At 31.1% G+C, this 26,916-nt stretch overlaps 3 protein-coding genes and 1 pseudogene across 9 annotated transcripts; 3 read left to right on the top strand and 1 right to left on the bottom strand.

Annotated features, from left to right (window-relative positions):
• Positions 1 to 1,344: 1,344 nt before the first annotated feature.
• Positions 1,345 to 4,366, top strand: LOC111311935 (beta-glucuronosyltransferase GlcAT14C-like). 3 transcript variants are annotated; one of them, XM_022911791.2, is made up of 5 exons: positions 1,345 to 2,046; positions 2,653 to 2,728; positions 2,818 to 2,933; positions 3,649 to 4,155; positions 4,230 to 4,329. In XM_022911791.2, the coding sequence occupies exons 1-5, from the start codon at positions 1,503 to 1,505 to the stop codon at positions 4,244 to 4,246; spliced, it is 1,260 nt and encodes a 419-aa protein (XP_022767526.2). In that variant the 5' UTR covers positions 1,345 to 1,502; the 3' UTR covers positions 4,247 to 4,329. The 3 variants fall into 3 exon arrangements, with proteins under 3 accessions (XP_022767526.2, XP_022767527.2, XP_089617646.1); XM_022911792.2 differs by having other exon boundaries at positions 1,346 to 2,046; positions 3,649 to 4,115; positions 4,230 to 4,366; XM_089761520.1 differs by lacking the exon at positions 4,230 to 4,329 and having other exon boundaries at positions 1,346 to 2,046; positions 3,649 to 4,191.
• On the top strand, positions 4,360 to 8,255 carry LOC111311937 (transcription factor-like protein DPA). 5 transcript variants are annotated; one of them, XM_022911795.2, is made up of 11 exons: positions 4,360 to 4,489; positions 4,607 to 4,652; positions 5,240 to 5,405; positions 5,630 to 5,691; positions 5,913 to 5,956; positions 6,536 to 6,601; positions 6,703 to 6,843; positions 6,980 to 7,048; positions 7,384 to 7,482; positions 7,633 to 7,703; positions 7,816 to 8,255. In XM_022911795.2, the coding sequence occupies exons 3-11, from the start codon at positions 5,257 to 5,259 to the stop codon at positions 7,964 to 7,966; spliced, it is 852 nt and encodes a 283-aa protein (XP_022767530.2). In that variant the 5' UTR covers positions 4,360 to 4,489; positions 4,607 to 4,652; positions 5,240 to 5,256; the 3' UTR covers positions 7,967 to 8,255. The 5 variants fall into 5 exon arrangements, with proteins under 5 accessions (XP_022767530.2, XP_089617656.1, XP_089617655.1 ...); XM_089761530.1 differs by having other exon boundaries at positions 5,248 to 5,405; XM_089761529.1 differs by lacking the exon at positions 4,607 to 4,652 and having other exon boundaries at positions 4,379 to 4,489.
• Positions 8,256 to 9,248: 993 nt separating this feature from the next.
• Positions 9,249 to 11,146, top strand: LOC111311936 (dof zinc finger protein DOF2.4-like). The gene is made up of 2 exons (XM_022911793.2): positions 9,249 to 9,447; positions 9,585 to 11,146. Exons 1-2 carry the CDS (start codon positions 9,397 to 9,399, stop codon positions 10,569 to 10,571), a joined length of 1,038 nt encoding a protein of 345 aa, XP_022767528.2. The 5' UTR covers positions 9,249 to 9,396; the 3' UTR covers positions 10,572 to 11,146.
• An 11,852-nt stretch (positions 11,147 to 22,998) lies between these two features.
• Positions 22,999 to 24,122, bottom strand: LOC111310617 (cinnamyl alcohol dehydrogenase 1 pseudogene; annotated as a pseudogene).
• Between the last annotated feature and the right edge of the window lie 2,794 nt (positions 24,123 to 26,916).

The following is a 26,916-nucleotide window of genomic DNA, read 5'->3' on the forward strand; positions in this document are numbered from 1 at the left end:
TGTACCATCTGCACCGTCTCGATTTATAAATTTAATGTGAAATTTTTTTGAACGATTCTAATATTTAAAAAAAATCTCTTCTTATTCTAATTTTTTTTCATAAAAAAAATAGTTGTACCATCTGTCAAGGAATGTGAGGAAAAAAATTGTACAATTTTGTAGTTTGGTGACTATGGGATCCTTAGAAATTGGGCTAGAACCGGCGCGTGCTTGAAGATCAAATGCTGACTAGACTTGACTTTCACTTGTATCTGTTGGAGAGCATCAAATTTGGTTTGATGATTTGTCAAACACAATTGTGAGAAAGAATAATTAAATATTATTTTTCTTTTCAAGTATTTACTTATAAAACATTAAATATTATTTAAAAAAGAAATTGCAACAAAAAAATATTATAAATTATAAGATTTAAATTTTACTTTTATTGGATGTGATTTTTATTAGTGATTATATAAAACAACAAAATAAATTTCAAATTTAAATACTACTTTACGATGTAATTACTTTTGAGCAACTTGAAGAATTCACATAAAACTCTTACCTTTTATTTAGATAATAAAAAAATGACATAATGTAAAATTAATAAAAAAATTTTTTTAATGATAATAATAATTCTTCTTCATTACTAATTGGACCAAATACTATACTTTATTTGAATGATAATAATAATTCTTCTTCATTACTAATTGGATCAACTACTATACTTTATTACTTGATCTTAATTAAATTATTAAGAGTAAAAAAAATTCTTAACTTCAAATAAATCGAGATTTTATATGATATATCAAGATTCATTAGATTTGATAATTTATACATTTATATTATATAAAATAATAAAATTTATGTATTCATATAATTATATGAAAACTATATATGATATTTTGTGTCAATATGAAAATATAAAATATATTTTTTATTATGTTAAATTCATATATAGTTATTACTATAATTTTAATCATATTATCTTTAAATTTATTTTTCATATCATATTTGTACCGTATTATTATATCATATATTTAATTATCAGATTTAAGACACATTATTAAAATTAAGTTTTAAAAACAGTTAACAAGTTGACAATTTACAATTTACTACAAAATTATATTAACAATTATTTATTTTTTTGAACAGTATAATAATTTATTAGTAAATAAAAAAAATTATGCCGAGTTTGACAAAAAGGTTAGATGAGAAGATCTTAAAAAAAAAATTTAAGCGATGGTCAAACCGGTCAAACCTACCAACGGTTACAGATGGATTAAGAACAACTTTAATAAAATCAACGCGTAACACTACATCGTACCGACGGTACAAATCAAATTCCGACCGATATTATTTCCCTCTCCAAGTACAGTCCAAATTAGGAACTAAGTAACTTTTTCTCGTTTCAAATCAAAACGAACTCTTCAACAGAAACCTCTCCCACGCTGACACAGAATCTCTCGAACCCCCCTAAATTTTAGCTCTTCTGTCTGAAAACCTATCCCAATTAATAAAAATTAATGAAAAGAGCTCACTTTCCTTATTCTCCAGATCGATCATGGCTTTTGCCAGTGCTTATAATCTCAATCATTTCACTCACATTTCTTCTCGCCTTAACTTTTACCCAAGGTGATAAATCCTCTTCTTCCGAAACCGATTTCTCTTTTCACCAACCGAAATTTACCTTCTCCGAACGGGATTACGGCCGGTTACCCAATTTACCGAGATTTGCTTATTTGATAGCGGGGACAAAAGGAGATGGGCCACGTGTCAAGCGGTTGTTGCAGGCGGTTTATTATCCAAGGAATTGCTATGTGCTCCACCTTGATCTAGAAGCTTCGGATTCGGAACGGTTGGAGTTGGCTAAGTATGTGAAATCAGAGAGCGTGATTAAGGAGTTTGGGAACGTGATGGTGATTGGAAACGCTGATTTGGTGACTTATAAGGGCCCCACTATGATTGCTAGCGCGCTTCATGCGGTGTCCATATTGTTGAAGGAAGCTAAAGATTGGGATTGGTTCGTGAACCTTAGCGCATCAGATTATCCCCTCATGTCTCAAGATGGTAAGAAACATTTCTATTATAATCTGACTTGCAATTGTTGGCAAACTGGTTGGCAATCAGAGGGATTGAATGATTTGAAATGGGGGTCAAACGTAGCAGTAGGATTTAGATAATGTTATTGGAATTTTAATGATGGTTGATGGTGATAAGAGCATGAAATTATAATGTAATGTACTGAGTACTGTTTATTTATTTATTTTTGTATTATAGTTAGAACTTAACAGTTGGGATGTACTCAAAAAAATTGTTTGTGGCATATATTTGGTGATAACTTTTGCATGAAATGGTGGTAAAAAGGTCAAAAGCAACTGCTTATAGTATGTGGGAGACTAAGAGCAAGCTTGTTTCTTCAGGGGATTCCTCCATTGTTTGGGGTGTTTTTAACTTGGCTGATTCTCAGGCTGTTTTTCCCTACACACACCAGGCAATTACCGTATAATCCCTGGTAGTTTTTCCCTCTGTGAATTAGCTATCATTGCCATCTGCAATTGGTTTTGCAGCAACTCTAGTTTTTGCATTCTCTTGAGAAAATTAACAAATGTAAAATTGTGCTAGGCCTAAGCATGTTTCAGTAATCTTGCTGACTGCGTACTGATTTTGTTTCAGATATTGTGCACGTCTTTTCTTACTTGCCTAGGGATCTGAACTTCCTGGAGCACACCAGTAGCATTGGTTGGAAAGAGTGAGGATACGATACATTTTTCCCACTTCCTGTACAGTGTACTTGTCTCTACGGTGTTCTCTGAATGTAACTTCATTCTGTGTTTGCAGACACCAAAGAGCAAGGCCTATCATTATAGATCCAGGCTTGTATCATTCAAATAAATCTGGTGTATTTTGGGCTAAGGAGAAAAGATCCTTGCCTGCTTCTTTCAAGTTATTCACGGGTAATGCTTTTATGTTTTCATTTTTTATTTTCCATTGATCTCTCCACCCCAAATTATTTTACTAGTAAACTTGATGTTAGAACATCCTTGAATAAGTTAGGCTTATCACTTTAGTCTATATGGAAGCCTGCAGGTGGCATCATATGGTTTTCATAGATTTAAGTAGATGTAAGAGGCACAAGTAAATGGATGCTATGTTATGTATTTTATAAATGGTAGATATGGTAAATGAGCGTTTATTAGAAATAATTTGCAATTCTCAGATTTTAGTTTTGCTGTTGAAGATTGGCATCTGGTTTTTGTTAAACCATCTTAATATAGCAGGGGGGATTGTGGAAGAGTTTTAGAACAAGTTAGACATAATATCCTGAAATGTTGAGTCAAAGTTAACCCGTGGTATTTGCTGGGTGAAATGTTTAGTGATCCTTATGCAAAGGTGCATATCATAAGCTTCTGATGGAAGTAAATCACTTTTTTTAAGTTTTGTTTTAGCTATTGTTGCAGTCTTTGAAAATTTGCCTGTATTCTAGATTGCTGTCCTTCAAATTATCATCTTGTATCTGGAAATAACATACCCGAAGAGTATGTTGTATGAACTTTGAACATAAGCATATGTTATAGATAATTGCTTATTTATAAATTTTACAAAATCATATTGCTATATGTGATTGATTTGTTATACTTCATATCCTGAAATTTTGATATACAATTCCAGGATCCGAATGGGTGGTGCTGACAAAATCATTTCTTGAATTCTGTGTCTGGGGATGGGATAATCTCCCCCGAACTCTCCTCATGTACTATACAAATTTCCTGTCCTCTTCGGAAGGCTACTTCCACACTGTAATCTGCAATCACAAAGACTACCAGAATACAACCTTAAATCATGACTTGCATTATATAAGATGGGATAATCCTCCAAAGCAGCACCCAATGACTCTAACATTGGAACATTTTGATGACATGGTTCAAAGTGGAGCGCCTTTTGCTCGCAAGTTTGTCAGGGATGATCCAGTCCTCAACAAAATCGACAAGGAGCTCTTAAGGAGATCCGACGGTCAGTTTACCCCAGGGGGTTGGTGTGTGGGAGGTTCCTTTCCGGGTAAAGATCCTTGTGCAGTTTATGGGAATCCAAATGCTGTTAAACCTACTATAAGTTCAAAGAGGCTAGAGAAACTATTGGTGAAACTTCTTGATCCTCAAAGTTTTAGATCAAAACAGTGTAAATAGTTTTTTATAATGCTCAATATGCTTCCCCAATTTTTTGTCACGTATCTGATGGCTTATTGTCTCCAGGTGGTCATTTGATATAGTTTTCTTGGAGGCTCTCTCTTTTCAGCTGGGACGGATGTCAGAATGGTTTAAATCATCTTTAAAAAATAATAATTAAGCTATAAAAAAGGAGGGACAATCTCTTGTAAATGTTGACTAAACGCTTTGGATCGGTCAATGAGCCCAGGTTGATTTGGTATAGCCCATCAAAAAAGCCGATTAACAACTCAACCAATTTGTGACGAGTGGTCGTTCGTGGACTAATTTGTAATTTCGAATAAAAAGTGAGGGCTAATGCTGAAATTTCGAACAATCTATTCATGAAAACATAACATTTAGCGGGAACGCAACTCGTTTCTGTTTCGTTCAAAAGCTTTATATTTCCGTTTTTTTTTTTTTAGGGTTTTTCTCTGCTTTTAATCTTAATTAATTCACCGATTAATTCAGGTTCGTCTCCTTTCTTCTTTCCTTTTGATTTGAATTTCTTTATCAATGCTAATTTTGTTAATAATTTGTGATTAAATCAACCCTCGTCATGGCCTCTCCTTTCTTCTTCCTTTTTATTTGAATTTCTTTATCAATGCTAATTTTGTTAATAATTTGTGATTAAATCAACCCTCGTCATGACCTTTTCTTCACATATTTTCGCTTTTCTTTTTAATATTGCTTTTTGATTTATAATTTATGTTTTTTTAGGTTGAAGGAATGTGAATAAAAATGATTTGGGCAATATTAATATCACAATTTTTTATTGGACTTAATCTTTGTCATTGTTAATTGGCCAATGGGAGAATCTAAAATTTGTGCAGAGTTCATCATCAGCAGATGCTAAGTTAAAGTAGCAGCATTGCATTGAATTCTTACAATGTTAATTGAAATTCAAACTTTAGTCAATTCTTGCATTAGATTGACTTGGACTATTTGCTGTGGTTGGAATCTTGTTTGATGAAGTTTGGGTTAGCTTGATCTAGAGTTTTTATGGTCTTTTCGGTAATGCGGCTAAAAAGAGTTTAATTGCTTTGTTTTCTGGTAAGGAAATTAGTGACTGAATATGATGGATGACCCACATTTAGACGATAGTCCTTCTAGTGAGCAGAGTCCAGTTGCCACTCCACCAACTGCTTCAACTTCTGAGAGTGCTTATCAGATGAATCAGGCAGCGGTCAAGAAGAAGAATGCTAGTGCTGATGTTGTTCATGGGTGGTTATAACTTTCATATGATTTTTGTTTCTTGTTCTACATTTATTTTACTTGGTTGTTGTTATATTTGCTTTAGTAACTATATGTAAAAACTTGAGGTCTGTTAGCTTGCAAGAACATGGTACTTCAGGCTTATCTATTTTCTTTAGTGTCTTTCCCTTCTTCTTAAATCTTAGTTTGTGATATTCTCTTTTTTATGTTTTTTCTTTCTTCTACATTACCAGTACTACGACGAAAAAGGTATCAAGAATGCCTGGTGGAGGACTACGCCAGTTCAGTGTTATGGGTTAGTAATTCTTATTCTTATTTATTAAATTAGATGTGATCTATTTTCTTTGGTAATTTTGATGCTATCTCAATTCTTAATTTATTCTTGGGAAATATAGGAAAGCTAGGCATGTTAAGATTTAGAGAGGTCAATGTACTTAAATTATTAATTTTCACTAAACCACTGATGACTAATTTTGTCTTCCATGTTCATCTTAATTGACTCGAATAATTTCTCAGTTTGCAAGATGTTGGAGAGTAAGGGCAGCACCACATATGCTGAGGTATGTATTCTCAATAAGATTTGTTTTCGTAAATAAGTTTGTAAGACCTCTGAAGGAAGTCATGAGGCAGATTTATTTAAAATTTTACTGTTGTAATTGCTTTTCCCTTCAAGGCATGTGAGGCTTTCTCATTATACATAAATGTTGTCACTAGACTAATTACTTTAGAGGTTCATCATGTGAGTGTGAATGATATGGTTTCAAATGAGAATTTTATTGAGTTTTGAGAAGTTTACTATAGGTATAAATGTTCAGAATAATATATTCTGAGAACCTGATAACTTGGTTCCTGTTTTCCATAAATATGAACAGATGGTTGCATGTTGGAGTTTTAAAATTGGAATTACATCTTTTTATGTAACATATATCACTTGAGAAATTGTTGTGATGCTTTAGAATAGTGGAATATGCTGTCTAACCAAACCTATCATGGTAAATCACTGTGGTCAATATAGTATGTAAAAGGTTTCAGTCCTTTTCTGAGAGAAGATTTTCTCCTTTCTTGATTAGAGTATCTCTTTCTGTATATTTTCTAAAGCAAGCCTGAATTTTACGAGTTAGGTGGTTTATGATTCTCAGGTTGCCGATGAAATTATAGAAGAGTTTGCCGCCACTCAGAGTAATAAAGCAGGATCCTTGGACGAGGTTTAATTCCCCATAAATTTTAAGTACTTGTTCTTTAATTATCTGATGCTGTGACTCACTGAAATGTATTGCAAAACAAATGAGCATTTTGGTTTTTTCAGTTCCACGAGAAGAATGTTCGACGACGGGTATATGATGCATTAAATGTACTTATGGCAATGGATATTATTATGAGGGAAAAGAAAGAAATCAGGTGGAAGGGACTTTCTACTACACAAACAAAGGATTTGGAAGAACTTAAGGTTGATAATCTTCTGAGAATGATATAACAACATTACTTCATAGAACTCACACATTTCGCCATGAGCACATGAATTCACAGGAGGAAAGAGTGTTCAAGGAATCAGATTACCGTGACTTTGTTTTTTATGCTTGTAGGCACTGCATGTTCATTTAATGACAGGGATTGCAAAGAAGGCAGCCTATTTGAAAGATTTAGAAGAACAAGTAAGTTTCTTTTGATTTACTGTCTAGACATCATATTGGTATTAATAGAAAACCTGATTGTACTCTAGATTTGGAGAGAGAGAGAGAGACAGATACTCATGAGCCATTGACCACTTAAGTGCATAAATGATATTTTTCTCTTTTTTATTTTGGCGTGCTCCTGATCTGTTAGTAGGATATCAGGTTGAAACTTCATCATCAGCATCTTTACCTCCTAAGAAAAACTTGGGGTGACAACTGTTTGAAGTTATATGTTATTTGCTCCTTTTTTTTTCCTGCTTAATGAAGTGGGTTTATCAGCTTGATAGCCTAAAGTCTATGAAAAAATTGAAAAGATTGCAGGTCTCCAGAATATAATAGAACGAAACCAGCAGATGCTCAAGAACAATAGTGCTCTCAAAGAAGGATTTACCTTACCATTTATACTGGTTCAAGTATGCTTGGTTCTCTCTTTCTCACAAGTTAAAATTGTTCTTTGGTTTTTTTTTTTTTTCCTGCTTTGGTATGTGGGTATGTGTGACAATTTATATTCAGGGTTGTTATTAATTTCAGTAGTACTCATTTGCTTTCTCCCATATTTACAGACTAGTTCCAATGCTACTGTTGAAATTGAGATTTCTGAGGACATGCAACTGGTACACCTTGACTTCAACAGGCAAGTATACTTCATTTTACCATGGAAAATATAGTAACATTTTTCCTTTAAAATTTTGATTTTTAGCTTAGCAGTCACAGCTTTTGTTCTCATTATTTCATCTTTTGGGCAGTACACCATTCTACTTGCATGATGATGCTTACCTTCTGAAGTTAATGCGGCACTACCAACAACCAGAAAGTAGAAATATTTCGCAAAGTCCTTCAATTCATTCATCTTCAAGCTCTTGCAAGGCATCTGGAGTCAGCAAACCTTTTCACTAGAATTCTGAAATAGACAGTTAGAAGATGGTAAGTCAGGAAGATGAATAGAATCACTATAGCCCCTAACAAACACAAGTAAAAATGAATCCACGGTACAGTGTTATTTAATTAAAAAAGGTATGTGATTATTTTGTATCTCTTATGAGATCTTTGGATATGGTTTTCAGCTATGGTTTGGGGGGAAGGCTGGGGGCTTGTGTTTGGTTTTTTGAGGACCTAGTGGAGGAAATGCGTAAAATACTGAAATGGTATAAAATTTTTTAAGTTTATGGAAGTTATTTAACTGCTAGTGCTTCTGCTTCCTCATCTTCTTTCATTTACGTTTTACCTCCCAAGGAAGAATCCTAAGCAGGATCGGGCTTGACAGTAAAGCAAATTCTTTCACTCTCTTTACTTGTCGGAGGGGCTGGTGCCATTGACGGCCCATTGGATCCATAATTTATCCTGAAAATCGAAGTAACTAAAAGATACTAGATTTTGGACCGCAAAGAAAGGCTATATCTATTTTCCTATTGGGGACCAAACGGCAATGGCTTGTGCCGCATCCCACAGCTAGCGTAACATGGCATGCACCTCAAAAGTAGAGTGTGGAATAGCACTGGAATTTATATATTCCCATCCCATGCAAAAATAATAAAGGAAACAAAGGGGGAAGGAAACAGGCCAGACCGGGGGAAAAAAGTTCATTCGGTCGGGACACTTCGATCGTTGCACACCGCTACAGCACCCCTCAAGAAGTAACATTTTATAAATTACTAATTAAGAGTTCCTTAATTCTTAACTAATTAAACTCAATTAAATCTCACAATAAATCATAATTAAACCTTATTAATTAATTAATATAAGTTGGTTTACACTCTCCCTTCTCATCTATTTCAAGTGATTAATTTTTATTTTTTGGTACAAAAGAACTTATATTTTAAGAATATATAAAAATATTAAAATTTAAATCTCAAATTTATTCGATAAAATATTTTTAAAATGATTATACGAATCATTTAAATTATATTTTAAGTTTAAAATACCAACTTTTTTGCATGTAAGAGGACAGCAACGAATCTCATTTTGTCTAAAGTACTGTGAATCACTAAACTTCACTCTATGATCAGCATAAGGAACAAACAAGAAGCTTATAGGTTAAGAAACATCACCTTCTCTAAACCCTTAAAAGCAATAAAACAAAAAGAGTCGACCGAGAGAAGGAACAAGAACTTAATTATATATATAATATATGAATAAATATACTATATATAAAGGACCCTCCTTTTAATTTTTTTCTTCTCTCTTCATTCCACATCTCCTCTTCTTTCTTTCTCTTTTCCCTTTCTCTCTTTCTCTAGCACTGTCTCTTTGTTTGATGTGATTCTCCACTATTATCTCACAAAAACCCAACAAAACTTTACAAAAAGGAAAAGAAAGATCAAGAAACCATGGTTTTTACCCCCATCCCAGCTTATCTTGATCCAGCCAACTGGCAACAAGTAAGGGTTTTTTTCTTTGAACTTGTTTTGGAAAAGCAAAAAAATTCAAAAGATAAATATTCCTATTACTTTTGTTATATCTTGTTGAATATACCAGGTAATTGATTTTTTTTTTCTTGCTCTTTATATTTTTATAGCACCCAAATCATCAAGCTGGTCCTATTAGCAGTGCAAGTGCCCATCATCAGCTTCCTCCTCCTCCACCACCGCCACCACCTCAACAACCACATGGAGGAGGTGGAGCAGGCTCGATCCGGCCCGGTTCGATGGCCGATCGAGCTCGTTTGGCCAACATACCGATGCAAGAAGCAGCATTAAAATGCCCAAGATGTGAATCAACTAACACAAAATTTTGCTACTTCAACAACTACAGTCTTACACAGCCTCGTCACTTTTGCAAAACTTGTAGAAGGTACTGGACTAGAGGAGGTGCCTTAAGAAATGTTCCGGTTGGAGGTGGATGCCGTAGGAACAAAAGAAGTAAAGGAAGTAGCTCGAAATCTCCGGTCAGTGGTGACCGACAAGCAGCTTCTGGCTCCTCAAGCACGATTTCTTCGAACAGTACTGGAAGCACTGATATTTTGGGCCTTGGACCTCAGGTTCCTCCACTGAGGTCCATGGCTCCTTTGCAACATCTTACTGAATTTGGTGGCAGTGATATTGGGTTGAATTGTTGGACAATTTCAGCTCCAGTTGGAGGAACAAGTGATTTAAGTTTTCAAATAGGAAGCGCTTTAGCCAGTGGAGCTGGTGGTGCTGGTGCTTCTCTTGGTACTTCTCTTTTAACTATGAGTGGTTTGGATCAGTGGCGGCTGCAACAAGCGCCGCAATTTCCCTTTCTAGGAGGCTTGGAATCTTCTTCCGGGTTGTACCAATTTGAAAGTGGAGGTGTTGATCACCCATCTGGTTATGGAGGTGGAGCTGGTCATCAGGTTCGGCCTAAGATATCAAGCTCAACGGTAACCCAGATGGCTTCACTGAAAATGGAAGATATTAATAATCAGCAGGAACTGAATTTGTCAAGGCAATTTTTGGGGGCTCCAGGAAATGATCAGTACTGGGTAGGAACTGCATGGACAGATCTTTCCAGTTTCAGCTCTTCATCCACTACCAATCCTTTATAGATTTGGTTCTGATCTCTCTCTTGTTTCAAAAACAGCGTGCTGAAGCTTCGGGTTTTTTGTTAGTGTAGCTTGATTAAAGAAAAATTAACCATGGTGAAGACTAAAGTTACTTACTTCCCAACTCCTTATGGCATCAATGATCAAACCTGCAGACACCCTTATCAAAGATGGATCATGACTTGGGTTCCTCAAAAATCGGCTTAAACCCTAGAAATTGGTAGGCTTTTTTTTGTCTTTTTTTTTTTTACTAGAAATGGTAGATTTCAATGTATGAGTATGTTTTCCCTAGTGAGTGTATCAGTTTATAGAGCTTGTATCTGGCATATACTGATGATGATATGCACTGCTCAAAATCTATCTGTTTAAGTCCTGTCATATGAAAATTAATGCCTCTTGATGATCTTCTTACAAGAGAAGCAACTTAGTTAATTACATTGCTAGTTCATAATATAATCGAATTATTAATCATTTGAATTCAAAAATTTTAAACAAAATTATCTGGAGGGCGTAGAATCATGCTAAGATTCATTTGGTTTGGAGTTTATGACTTCTTTTTAATTGCATGTTTATAGGCCTTCTTTCTTTCTTTCTTTCTTCTTCTTTTTATTTCTTTTATACCTTTTAAATCTTTCATTTTATTCTTAAGTTAAAGGTTGTAAAACTTGAAGAAATCTTATATTAAAGTGTAACTTTATTTTATCATAAGTGTACGAATATGCAAAGTTTCATTTCGTCCTCCTCACAATGAATTCTGAACGACGACATTCACAGAATTTAGAACTCAAAGCTCTCTTAGTTGATTTGGATAGCATTATTTACAGTTTATTATCTATATCAGGTTGAAATAAGATTAATCAGCTTCCTCTTTAGCAGTTACTACTTTATTACAACATTTTTCCATATCAAAGAATATTTTAATACTCCCAGTCACTGTTTACCACTTATTTTATCAGAGACAAGAACATTCTTCTCTGATTGTTTCCATAAGTATTATCCCACAAGCAGAATCTCTTTACTGTCCTTTTTCTTTTTTTTGAATGATAAGTGAAAATAATGCTTCAATGTTTTCAACGATCCATATAATTGTTTCTACTTTGTAGTTGTTTGCCTTGTTTTAAAATATTACTTTAGTCATGATTTTGCCTAAGGATTTCCAATTTGAAAGCAGGAGACAATGATCAACGAAATTTGCAGGTGTATAAATGGACGACATCCCAATATTTGTTGTTATATATCAGTTTTTCAGTTTTTTTTTTTTTGTTTTGTCTGTCTCGTTCAAGTCTGTAAAGATCCGAGAGTTAACGTTGGAGAAAAAGCTCAGGCTTGTCAAATTGCTCAAACAATTGGATAGTTGATAGTTGATGATACGATCAAAAACATATTTCGAAAAGGAGTGCATTCGCCTGTTTAGTGCATCCATAACTGACTTCACCTGGAAACCTTTAAAGGAAAATTATGGTTGCACCCCTACAAAAAGAGAAAGGGCGAGAGAGAGGGAACAAAGCAGAAAAAAAAAAAGTGTTTTCCAGCTTACCTTGTTCAAGAGAAGACCTGCCTTTGGGTTTGGGGTGTTGCTATTTGTTTATTTTACTCAATTAACGTTGAATAAGGCCGGATCTCTGGTTTGAGTTTCCTACTTCTTTCACTCCAAATTTAGAGTTCATTTAAGCACGTAATAAGAAAGATTCTCACTACACTGTGAGTTTAGAAAAAAATTAATCAATAAAATGATACTTATAATGCAATAAAAATATCTTCTATCATGCATTTAAAGCGCCTTAAGAGACAAAGACCTAGATTTTACTATGTCTAAGCAAGGAAGTATTCACCATGCATGTTCATATATCTGATTGCTGCCATCATTGAAAGGTGAGACAGGAGAATAAAAGAGAAATTTCTGTATAAATCTATTTTGCTAATGGTAATATATGTGAAAGAAAAACCTCTCTCTCTCTCTGAGAATTAGGTGAGACATGAGAGACTGCTGCCATTATTAAAAGGGAATGATTTTGTAATAATTTGAGAACGTACTTGTTTGTATTGAGAGTGAAATGAAATCATAGTCATGAGAAAAATAACATTTTAAATAATTAATTACCTATTAATTATTAATTGTAGTAATTGTTAGAAAAATAAAATTAATTAAATGTAAGGACAAGAGTCTCAAAAGAATCCAAAATCCCACTCAAATTGAAATCTATATAACCAAAAATCTACATAGTATTCTTAAATATATTACTATATAAATAAATTAAAACTGTTAAGACAGAGAGAAGAAGAATAACGTAAAAAGACTGTCATGGCTACTGTTACAGGTCAAAGAAAGAGAGAGACAGAGATTTAGTAAGGCAAAGGCTATTTCTGGCTTTCGGACAAGAGAACGGAATGTCTGACCCATTTCCTAAGTTTGACGCGTGTAGCGCGTGTTGATTTCACGACTCACTATGAGACAAAGTACTGGTGTGTCAGCATGTGGACCTGACTGCTCAGTCTTGGTCTCCGTGATTGGATCTTACAATGCACGAGCTTCATGGCTGCAGTTTTCTTTTTCTTTTTTCTTTTTTTTTCCTATTACTCTGCAAAAATCCTCATGATTTCTCATGCTCTCTTTTCTCCTTCGCTCATCTTACCGACGCAGCAAACACTCACTCTTCAGTGCTCGGGTCGAAACATTGACTTCACATAGTGCAAATACTGCTAAATCTCCGAGAGCTTAAACTTCAAGCTTCAAATTTGCAAAAAAATTCAAGCATCAAAGGGACAAACTTTATATTATAATACATTTGACAAACTACCCAGAATTTGGACGAGGGTTTTGGAAGGTCAATTGAACCTGACTCGTGCCACGGCTCGGTCCATAAAAACATCTAATTGGGAAGTTATGCTACTTGCTCCATTAATTTGAATTATACAAATATTCGTATTTCATGACATGACATTCAATTATTTGGTATATTCAAAAGTGGAGTCTATTACTTAAGGAGGAAGTCAATTAATTCATAAATGAGATATTAAAATCAGATATAAATATTTGAGACAAAAGCGATAGCACCAATAATATTTTTAGATGGATTTCAGTATACTCAATAAATTGTAAAAAAAAAAAAAAAAGTTTATTAGTAAATAGTAGACTGAATTAGCCCTTGGTGTATAAAAAAACAAGTAACTATACTAGAACCCCCTTTAGATTTTTATTTAAAGAAAAAGAAGATTTTCAAACCGCTTATAAATAAATTTTTTTATTCTCGTTTTGTTTTGATCTTTTATTCATTAGTCCTAGTATTCACCTCTCCTTATAAGTTTCTGATGAAATTATTGTTTTGGACTTCATTCCAAGAGGATTAATAATCCGTGACCTGACGCAAACTTGATGTACTGTTATCTTTCTAAATATTTTCCTAATCGTTGAAACTTGTCAATTCCCCGATAAATTAGGCTTCATGTTTGCAGAAAGCTGGACAAAATATTCAGCAATATGGGGCTAAATTCAATTGAGTAAAAACATAAAATTAAAACTGCAATCACCATTATAATTTGAAAACCAAATTCATGATTAGAAATCATGGTTGTGTTGGTCTAATGCACAAAATCAATATATAATATTAATTTTTAATTAGAGTTATTAATAATTTCAATAATTAAATATCAATATCAGACACTTAAAGTACCCAAAAAAAAACAAAAAGACCTTCCCTTGATCATTAGCTACAAACATCAATAATACAACTAATAATGTTATTATAATTAAGCTTATTACTATATATATTCAAACTGTAATTGGGTCATGTTGAAGGAAAGGAATGTGAATGAGTATTTGGGTTTTGCTTTTGCAAGAACCAAGGTTGATTACCAAGGACGAATAAAGCACATTCAAGAGCGTCAAAGGAAAACCCTTTCTCTCTCTCTCTCTTACAAAACAATTAGTCATACAGAGACAGATAAGATATGTTATATTAGTTTGGTCGGTCGGTAAGTTAGTCAACATCCTAGTTTTCTCAGTAATCAAAGCACTAGAAATTTACAATGATCCCCAAACTGTCGGTTTAGATATGAAATTAACGTTATGCACTACCTACCCTTCATATTTGTCCATATTTGATTTTTTTAGGTCAAATAAATTTAATTTTGATCATTTTTTAATAAAATCATAAAATATAAAATTTTAACTAATAAAATTTATAAATTTGGACTTTCAAAATTTTAATAATTTTTTAAAAAAATATTTAAAAAATAATAGTCTAACTTAAATGTATTTGAAAAAAAAAATAAATCATGAACAAATATAAAAAGACAGAAAAATAGTAAAAAAAAAAAGGAAAAAAAAGAGAAGAAAACTAGAAAGCCCGTACCAAAGAAGTAGTTGTAGAAAGAAGAAGAGTTTGGCTCGGAAATCCAAGGCAAATCAAAATCTCTAAACTCTGTATTCAATGAAATGAATTCCATGTTTGATAGGGGCACATGGAATTGTGTGCAATATGAGCAATAGCTGCAGCTTTCACTTTCGTAAGGTGTTTCTTTTTTTTTTTTTTTTGGCCACAAGGTCTTTGTTAAAATACTAGCTAGTACTACTGGTAAAGTACATGAAAAATGAGGTATAATTAATTAAACAAGGGTGGTGATTGGTGAAAAAAGCCGAGTGTCTGAGATTCCAACTTCTTCTAAGTCTGAGTCCTTCACGTTCTCCCACATGAAATTTATATTCCCCAGCCCAGCCCAGCCCAGCCCCATTCAGTCGCTTTTCTCTCTTCTGATCCTTCAAATTTTGCCTACTCTCCTCTCTCATGACCCGACTTAAAAGGACTCAGATTCAGGCTTGGTACGCTAGATTAGCTAGCCACTCTACTTTCCTTAACGAGGGAAACAAATTGGGGGCCGGGGCTCAGGGAAGATTAAGGAGAAATTATTGTTAGATATGAAATTTTTTAAATTTATAAATAAAATTAAAATGATGATACATATATATTATTTTTTAAAATTAATTTTTTTATTATTTAAATACACATTAAGAGACATATATTATTATTTTTATTTTATTTGTAAAATTAAAAATTTTTGCTATCAATAAATTAAATAATTTCTCTTAGACAAATGCCCACAGATAAATATTTACTAGCCGAAATTTAAAGAAAAGAGTATTTGATATGATAGATGTTTCATAAAAGTGAAATAAATATTAAGTTAAAATATTAAAAAAGTCATTGAATTATTTCATTTTTTAAATAAATTTTTATATTTTTATTATATTAAAAAAACTTATCTTTTAATTTGTATTTAAATAAAATTTTATTTCAAATAAAAAATTAATTTATATAGAACATTGATTTAGATACAAATTAAAAATTGAGGATTTATTTGAATGCAAATTAAAATTGAGTTATTTGAGTACAATAATAATATAGAGATTTATTTAAATAAAGTGATAAAATTAAAAGAATTTTTTTGTTGTTTTAGCCTAAATATTAATTATGAATGCACCAATTTAAAAAAAATGAGATTAAACAAAATTTAAAAATGTTTTGATATTCTTATAAAAACAAATAAATATTTAAATATGAAATAGCATTATTTCTTTTTTGCATGAGCCCTGTGTATTTCCCATTCCTTAACAAGGTAAAAAAACAACAGTACATAAAAGCAGAAATATGATGCAATCAATTTCAAAGCAATGTCGTTAAGGGAACCTTTTGTGCTGTCTCCATCAGGGAAATGGGGATTTTTTTTTGGCTTTGCCTAGAAGGACCTTGGGTATCTTCATTTGATCTCAATATCCTCCATTTTTGTGGCTGGCTTTGGAGCTTTTTGGACCACCCCTTACTGAATAAACCAATCAAATGGTTGATAGGTTTATTTTTAGGTGAGTAGCATCCTGAGATGTCACTTTCTAGCTGTCCAAAGAAAAACATGGATATGACCTTCGGGTGGGCACTAAAATTTTAATCAACCAACATGCATCATTACCGTCAGTTGTTTTACCCTTGATTGATGCCAAATCTAGGTGGCATTCCGTGCATGAATATAACTTTATATGATTAAATCTCAATATGGGTCTACAACATTAATATTTTTTTTAATATGAATTATTGGGGCTTAGTTAGGAAGAAATCATGTCCATGACATGAATATGGATTTTTTTTTTTCGTTACAATTTATGACTCACGAATGCACGTGCATGAATATTAAAATTATCTTGTTGGGTTGTTTTAATTGGTTATGTGCTTATTAATGAATAATTAATGAATATATAAGTATAAAATTTTCTATTAATTAATCTATTCCACCTTTCAAAAAGGAGAAAAATAGTAAATTAGATGTGATTTTGATGTACATGATAAAAAAAATATTAATCTGAGAATAAAGCACTATATATATGTAGGTTTTAATTTAGTTAATTGGGTTACAAATAGGGATTTTTCAAATGAAAAATGAAAAAGACATGTATTTTAATTTGAACAGTACTAATATGCTTTTAATCTTTTTTATGGCAAAGTGGGTTGTCTCGTTCTTCATGCAAAACAGATTTTCTTGATCGCTTTACTGTATTTTAAAGTTTCATGAAACATATCTTAAAACATTCTCTCTCATTTGCCTTTACACTGTATTTATTCTGATTATTCAATGGAATGAGTCATACAAAAAAATTAAATTAGTTCTAAAAATTTGCATGGAAATTCAAATGGAAGCTTGCGTGAGGAACCACTCAGTTTGTATATGATTGTTTAGTTTGTTTGTCTGTTTATGTCCCACTGATGAGTTTTTTCTTTCTTTTACTTCTTATACAACTAGAGCCCACATACCAGATTGGTGGGGGAAACACTGATTTTTGTTTGACCCATCATTATCAGGAGTCAATGGAACAAATTAATTGATTAATATATTAATTTTTTATAGTAAATTAATTTAATAAAATTAACTATAATCTATAGATTAAGAGGAATTAATGAGGAAGCAATTAGACCATAATCTCTAATCACTTAATTGAGGGTGCAGTGGAGAATATGCTATCAGGTGCCCTCTACCTTCATTCTTGAGGGCAAGCTTCATACTGTGACAGTAACATCAAAGTTCTATATAACATTGCCTCTCTTTCTTAGTTTCTAATTAGTTTTGTAGAAAAAAATTGCATCTCCTTTCATCTTTTATTATCAATAACATTGTTAGATTCTTTAAAAAACTTTAAACGAGTGTAAGAAATTAAGTAAAGAGATAGAAAAGAATTATACGTATATATGTGTGTGCGGGGCGTATTTATCTTTTATTTTCGAATGCACATACATTACCAAAATTATTTTAAATTCAAAAGGTAAAGGTGAATTTCTTTCCTATCATAGGATATTAAAAGAGTTTTTTCAAGAAAGAAAGAAAATAGATAAAGAAAGAAGTAAACAAATTGGCTACAGGGAAAATGACCTATTTTTGGTCATAATGTGTTCAACCTTTGATACAGTATAGGTTTGGTAGTTTGTTGTCAACTCTGACTATTGAAATGAAAGACCAATATTATATATCTCTTTTAGTCCTTTTAGCATTAGACGGTAGACAAATACATGAAATCTCTTCCAGCTCAGTTTGAAGCTGCCCATTCAACAACCTTAAAAATCTATTTTTGTTGCCTGGCTAGCTACAAGACACAAAGGTAAATTGTCAAGACTCAACACAAGTTACAAGGTCAGTTTCCATTGATCGATCTTATAATTCCATCAACAGGAAACCATCTCAATAATTTCCCTTTTTTTTTTTTTTCTTTTTCCAGCATGAAAATTCATCCATGCAATAATATTACTACTAGGCACAGGCAACAGGCCAAGCTGTGTGGCCTGTGGGGCTGAAGAGAACTGGGCCAGTCTACATAAAATCCATGAACCCAGACCCACCCAAAGCTGACAAATTGGAATTTCTCTTCCAAAAGGTTGCCTTTGCTGTGAAGTAAACCCCCCAAAAGTTGGTAAGAATATTAAGGAATAAACCAAAAAAAAAAAAGGTTTTGACAACTAGATATTGTACCAAATTAATCCAGCTTGATACGATGTTGGAATTTTTCTGTATCATTTCAGCCACAGATTCTCCAGACTTATTAGTGGCAAAAAAAAAAAATCTCTTTTTAATTGATGTTGATTAGCACTATACTGCAATATAATTGCACCAACTTTTTTATTAGTTTTTTAATATGGGAGAAACCTCAAAGTATTGGCTAATGGTTTTTTTTTTTTTTTTAAGATTTTTGTTTGCAAATACCTTTGAATATCCCAAAAGGCTGAAATTTGATGCCCTCTTATCCATTTTGAAGACACATTCAAATGGCAAATTTTACTCTTTATACACTATAACACATTCATCATCAATTAAATTACTTCTGATTTTGGATGGGAATTTTTCTGTCCTAAACCTCATATTATACATACAAGGGTAATCAAGAATGTTTAAAATTTCACTGCTTAATTAAGTATACCTTAATGTGTTTTAGTAACGATTTTAAGAATAGTTAATATATTATTTTTATTAATAATATTATATTAAATACAATAGTTGACAATTTTATTCATCATTTTCAATGTATTAAATGAAAATATTATTATATATAATAACCTTATAGCATGCACTAAGACATTCATTAGCAAAATCCTACATTAATTATTAACTCATGAAATTGGGATACCATCCATTGAGCCCATGTCTGTTTTGATTATCAATTGAAGATTGTAAATAGTTAGCCGAAGTGAAATATATATATATATATATATATTGCAATTTTTGCATGTAGACCTAATATTCCTTGACACCTGCATGAGTAACTCTATTCACGTCTTATCTTTTACTCTTTACACTTTTTCTTTTAAATTATTTTTAAATAAAATTACTTAATTATTTTTTTTACACTCTTATTTTTATTTTCTGGAGTTTCATACACAAAAATTTAAAAATTTTTGTAAAATATTTTTTCTCAATTGGTTTTTTTTTCTTCAACTTAAATGTAACTTTTTTTAAAACTTTTAAATATATATTTGTCGTGAGTTATATAATTTTTTGGATATGCATTTTTGGTAAATTATATGATTATCAGAAATACATAATCGAAAAGTTATATAATTTATTGAAACTGTATATCCAAACTTTAAAATTGAAATAAGAAAGATTATTAAGTAATTTTATCAAGAAAATAAAAAAAAAAAGGGTGTGTTTAGAACCATCCTACCCACATTTTAGTGTCTAGTCCTCACCTTCCCAACCTCTTTACTTTTCCGCCCATGAAATGTCCATTGGGTTTTAGATTTGAAGACGAAGAATGTGTGAAAATCATGGGCCAAGCCTTTTTTTGTCATTTAATATTTAAGCCCAGCATAGATGACTTATGACCGGGAACCTCCTGAAACAACATCAAGTAAATTTAATAGTACTAAGTAACAAATAACAAATAAAACTCAAACAACTTTGTTACCCTTTTATGATGTGGAAAACACTGGCATGCTTCCCGAGACACTCCATGCCATCTAATGTGATATTATAATTTTTTAAAATATAAATTTAGATATTAAAAATATAATTATAAATCTTATATAAATATATAAAATCTAAAATTTTTTACAATAAAAAACAATTTTCAACATGAATAGGTTATAATATTGATATATGGATAATATTTACTAATTGCTACGTGTCCTATATTAAATATGTTTATTTATATTTTTTTCTTCAAATTAAATATAAATTGATTTGATTTCATAAAAATTTTAAAATATTTTAATACATTAATTATATTTATTTTTTTAAAAATTATCAATTGACTTGTTTTTTATTTTCAATAAAATATTCTAAATCTTACATAAATATATAAAAATTAAAGCTTTTAGTAAATATATATATATATAATGTGGAATGTCTATTCTTTTGACATGTGGATAATCTTAGATAATCTCCGCGTATTTTGCATTTAATAAATATATATTTTTAATTTAATAAATAATTTTTTTTAAAAATAATTACAATTATTCACTTATAGATAACTAATATTCTTGCTTTCAATAAATAAATTACTATTAAATACATGAAATCACTATCAATCAAATTAATTTAAATTAATTAGACAAGAAAAAATTTTCTTTTATATTATAAGTTTTCTATTGATTACAAAATAACACAATTTAAAGTACACAATTTATATGGTAATATGTTTTTTTTATATAAGAAATCTGACAGTGAAGGCTAGTATTTATTTGCTAAGAAACTATTAAATTACTCAAAATTTAAAATTTTGATTTTTCACCCAAAATCATAAAGATTTCTTTTTGCCATAAATAGTTTATGTTCTTTGTAAATATCCCTATGAAAGTGAATGTAGACATGGGCTTTAAACTTTACCGGCTAACCTTTTATTTTTTATGAAATAATCAATAGGTGTTAAAACATTTTTCTTCATTTGTTTTAACACAATTTATTTTTTGTGCTACCTTAATTTATCGATTTGCAGCATATTATATAGTATACTTCCTTGGTTTTATATATTTTATGTTTTATTTATTCTTTTTATTATTAGGTTTTATATTATTTTGATTTATTAAGTTATTAGGTTATCTATATTATTTTGGATACTATACAATTTTTTTGCAGGTCCATTGACATAGCTTACTTTTTCATTAACTTATTTTACTATTTAGTAAGTTTGTTTTATTATTAATATCTTCATATTAGTAGTATTGTAAATGATTTTATTTTTAAGCTTTATTAAATTTTTTTCTTAATAATTTTTATGAATAAATGTTTATAAATAAATAATATCTATGATTTCCATGTATAACAAAAGTTGTATGTCGAAAGAGAATGATATTTTAAAAAGGTGTGCACCATTTTAAAATGGGTAATTTTTTTTTCAAATTGAAAATATATACATATGCATATTTGATTGTATATTTAATATTTTATTTTTTGTAATTTTTTAATTAAGTCAGATAGCTTTATTAATTATTAATTATAGATGAAATACTATTTCAATGTGAAATACTTTTATGTAAAGTCCTTGAATTCAATAAGATTACACTTTAATTCATAAAATTCTCTATTAAAAAGTTTGCACAAATTGCATCTAATCTTTCTTTTTTTTTTTCTTCTTATTTGTCGTTTGTTTAGTTTGCATTATTTATATATAAATATTTTGTAATTATTTTTGTGCAATCAAAAAGAAAAAAGGGAAAAGAAAGATCTTATATTTATCTTTTTTATTAATTATTGTATTTATTACTATATTTAAAAACATTATATGATAAAGTCTTTTATTATCTAAATTGGTATTGTTCAATATAAAGTTTTTTATTATCTAAATTGGTATTATTCAATAGTAATTGAGAAAGGTATAAAAACCAAGATCAACTATTCATGATATAAATTATTTTTGACATTATTTTTGTAATATACAAATTTGTATTTACAATAAAAGAATTTGCTATTATGAAAAAGAAAAGAATTTGCTATTAATGATGTCAATTAAAGTTTTTATTATTTTTATATGAATTTTAATTGAGAGTAATTTAAGATAAATAATAAAAAATAATTTTTTATTCAAATGAGTTTTTAAAAAAATAAAGATTGACTATTAACAAAATTTAAACTAATTGTATTGAAAATATTTAAATTAGTAATAATTACTCATTTAATATTTTGTTAACCACTCCCATAATAAAGGCAAGTAATGGAGATGGAATCAATGAAAATTTTAATATTTATATATATAGTTTTTAAATTATTATACTATATCTTTTAAAAACCGTTTTTTAGATAAAATCCTTTTGTCTATTTGAATTTTGTAACTAAATTTTTATTTATATATTCATTTGGGTTAATAATTATATGGAAGTAAGTTATTTTCATAAATCAAACATATAAGTTTATTTTTTTAAAAGAATAAATAATTTATATAAAACTGAAATAAATATAAATAATGCAAAATTAATAAAGCAATCTTGAGTTAATCCAAATTTGTTCTATAAGATATATTCACTTTCTTTTCTTTAACAATATTGCTTAGTGAATATTTTAAAAGTTTTATTTTCTTATATATCACTTAAATATATGTATATATAAAATTTGTATTTTTTATTAAGCATATTATTTATATGTATAATTATATATATAAAAACAATAATCCGTACGTTACGCAGGCCACAAACTAGTGTTTAAGTAACTTAAATTTTTGAAAATTTTTATTTTGGTTATCTAATTTTTTATATAATATTTTGATCTCTAATGTTTTATGAAATTTATTAATATTTGAATTTCATTGTTTATGTTTCACGTTGTAAAATTTAATATAATAGATTATTTTATTATTTATATTAAAATATCTTGGTATATATCATTTTAAAATAAACTCTTAAATTTTTTATTGCATGAAATAAAATCAATGAATTTACAGATAACTAGTTGGTAGGCTTCGGGCTTATTTAAACTATCAACATAAAGTGTTCACCAAAGGCTTAAAAATATTCGAAGGCTATAGCCTGAACAAAGAACAGAGCAGCCAAAATGAGAAGCATTTGTTTACTGACCTCAAGAACCAGAAATTCAGATTTCAAACTTCATTGAAAACCTAAAAATATAAAATATAAAATTTGCTCAAAGTTGAAAGAATTTGACTCACTAGGCATGACCATAAGGGCAACAAACTGAAGAGAGCTGTTAATAACACCTGTCAAGATCAACTTTCCATCGAGTTTCAACGATGAAAGGTAAGGCTCAAGATGGTGAAAAATAGGCACAGTGTCAACAATGTAGTCAAGTGAATCAGCAATCTTTTGCATCCCTTCAATGTCAGAGCTGACAAAGTAGTCATCAGCACTAAGATGCTCCAAGGCCTCTACTTTTTTCTTATCAGAAGAGCTTATAACGGTTACATGATGTCCCATTGCTTTTGCTATCTTCACCCCTATTTGTCCTACTCCTCCAAGTCCCAATATCCCTCATCTTAAACCATTCCTCATTAAACCAAAGTGATTCAGTGGGCTGTAACAGTCACCCCAGCGCATAAGAGTGGTGCCACTTTTTCCGGTGCCATTCCATCTTGGATTTTCACCACAAACCTAAAACAGATAACAACAAATAAGTTCATTTACCAAGAAAAAAAATTCCATAAAACAAAGGCACAGGTTGAAACTAATTTCTCTTGGACTGTTGTACTATTAACTTCTAGATTATATATTTCATGATTAATATGAGACTTAGTTTGGCTTGAAAATTAAGCTAAATACTCTATAATCATGCAATTAAGGAACCTGGGAATTGGAAAAAAAAAAAAAAGTCATCTCAGCAATGTTTTTATGCAGAACACATTGTTTATGTTTATGATTGACAGTTTTGAACTTATGATCCTTACTTTTGATAAACGACCATGGATCCAGTAAATCCACCTTGCGTGGGTTTGCCATTTGCGTAGACATCACTGTATGACCAGATCTGCTTGTTGCAATATTGTTCATGGTCTGTGTTGCATGGCCTGCAGTTTCTGCAACATCCAACAATACAACCAACGCCAACAACATCTCCTACGCTAAACTTGTCCACAACATAAATTTATATTCATTCACCACGTAATTACCCAAACCTTATCGATTGATTCGTTCTCTACTCAACTTCAACTCCATTCGTTCCTTCACTGATAGGAACACCACTATTCCTATTTGGAGCAAAGCCAGAATCCTGCAAATTAGTGACAAGTAAATGCTTCAAATACAACTGGGAATTCAAAGTTTGTCTTGTCAATTTAGGTACCTTTGACATCAAATAGTTGATCATATCAGGAGCAAGAGGCAGATTTAATCACATCAGGAGCAAGAGGCAGATTTACCACCTCGTCTTCGTAAAAATCTTCAGGTAGTTTGGGAAATACATTCTCATCAAACTCTGGATAAAATGTACCATCAAAAATTAGAAATGCAAACATGAGAGGATCTTGACGATAGATATCCATCTATAAAGAACTGACCATACAAAATTAATGGCTTACTTGAAAAACAAACCCTTGAAATTGCATGCAACATTTCTTACTATGTAGAGGACTGGAATTGCATTCACTGTCTAATAAAAGAGGTAGAGAATTTGCCAAAAAAATTAGAAAAAGAAAATCATATCTCCATTGCCATCTGTGGATGGCACTTACCATCTCGGAACACATTTAGCAAAGATTGACTGAAACTTGCAACAATTATTAAAAAACAAAAGGACATTAAAATTTATTATAGTAGATGGCAAGGTGAGGCTACCATCAAGAAAGGGAGACTACTTACTACAACAGGTTCTTTGCTTGAATCATCAGTTTTCAAATATGCTCATAGAAAATTAAGACTCTAACAACTTAGATTCCACAAAATAGCATAATTACATTATGAATTTTCGTATTTAGAATGATAAAGCATCAAGATCCAAGTACAAAAGAAAATATTTAAAATTGTTATACGCTTGCCAGATTGGACACAAACAACTCGATCCAGTAGTTGCTTTGAACTTATCAGGTGTGCCTCTGGATCAAGAAGTCTCGCATCTTTAAGGCATAATCTCTTTCAGCCATATTACAAACATATACTTCAAAGCGTTTTCGTCATTTTGCAGCCAAATAACTTCTCAATTCCTCCGACGCAAGACGTAACTTCACAAGCACATTGGTATCACCAATCTGAACAAAGCAAACTTTTCATAAATCAGATAACATACACAGATTAATATTCCAAATATATTCCATCTATTTATCCCATATTTTGTAGAAATGTGTGACATTGAGTATTTATCATATTGCTTATATCACAGGATGATAATCAGCTTAGTAAATTCCACATGACACCTCTTAAAGTCTAAAGTCTTAAATTACATCACAAATCCAGTTGAAACAATTACTGCTTAGGGATGCTTAATTTAAGGTGTAATTTCAACTGGATGCTTAGCGTTTGTGCAATTTCACTAGGCATCAACTGGATTTGTGCTAAGCAGGAATTATACACAAATCCAGTTGAATTGCAAAAACCATATGAATTGCACAAATGATTTCCTCATTACCCGTTTAGATTTTGTGTTGTTTAAGGTCCTAGAGATCCATAGGAATTGCACAATCCATAGGAATCGTATGAATTGCACAAATAGGTAATGAAATTATACAAATCCAGTTGAATTGTACAAACTTTAAGCAGGAATTTTATAGTCTTAAATTTCCTCATTATCCATTAAGTTTTAAATTACATTTTGTTTACTTGGCATTACCACCATGTGAACCTCCTCATCTCTAACCAAAACTGCCGCCGTTTAAGAAACCACGGTAAAAAACAATTAATTATATTAAAACACTAAAAAAGTAATTAAAGTTTTGAATAAAAAAAAAAGAAAGAAATTAAAGAACCTTGAATTCGTAAAAGCAAAAGGCATGGAGGTGAATCAAATGTGGTTATTCAACGGGTAATGAGGAAATCATATGGAGAACTGAGAGAGTCCTGCATCGTCTGATTGTTGAATGGCAATGAAAACAAAATAATCGAATATAAAACCACCCCCAATTATTAATCCGAAACAAAAAAACACAGTTTAACATTCATATTGTCCTGTCTAAGCTGTGACACATCCTGGTTCAGTCCTTTAACATGGGACTTCAGCTACTTGGATTCTAGTTCCATGCTCAGCAGACGCCAACGAAAAAGCATTTAACTTCTCATCTTCGAATCTCATTTATTCTGCAAAGGCATCCAGTTTCAAAAGGTGCTGCTTCTCAATTACAATTTCATACTTTTCTGCTGCTGCTCAAACCCAACCTTCCATTCTCTTCACATCAGCTGTCACTACTTCAAATGCAAGGACAGAAAAGGAATAAAAACACAGAACAAGAAAAAAAAAATCTAATACAGAAATGATAACGATCTTAACACATTAAGCATTTGACTGGATCTCATATACTATTCATACACAATACTTGGTGATCAAGAGAATTATAGAGAAATTGTTCTTACCCAAATCCTCACTCCGTTCCGAAGAATGATAATCAGGAAGAAGAGAAAAAACTGCTGGATCAGTTTTCAACTCTGAATAGTCATATTCCAAAATAATATCAGTCGGCTGTGATCTGGTTTTACCAGAGTTTGACTCCTTTTTGACACCCAAGGAAACATCCAATTTTGAAACGGTTTGGTTAGCAAAAATACCTTTCAATGAATGTCTCTCATGTCTAGACCCAGAAACTGCCTTCCGCCTTTCTGTTTCTAGTTCAGCTTGCTTCTTCTTTGCCTTTGATACTTTAACCTCCTTCAAAAGCAACTGCTGCCATATCCAACTTAGATTTCCTTAACATTGCGGACAAAATGTTCTCTTTCTGCTCCAAATCCTTGCC

This window comes from Durio zibethinus, chromosome 1 (assembly GCF_047325235.1).
Source record: "Durio zibethinus cultivar Kanyao isolate XHJ-2024 chromosome 1, ASM4732523v1, whole genome shotgun sequence".
NCBI classification, from domain to species: domain Eukaryota; kingdom Viridiplantae; phylum Streptophyta; class Magnoliopsida; order Malvales; family Malvaceae; genus Durio; species Durio zibethinus.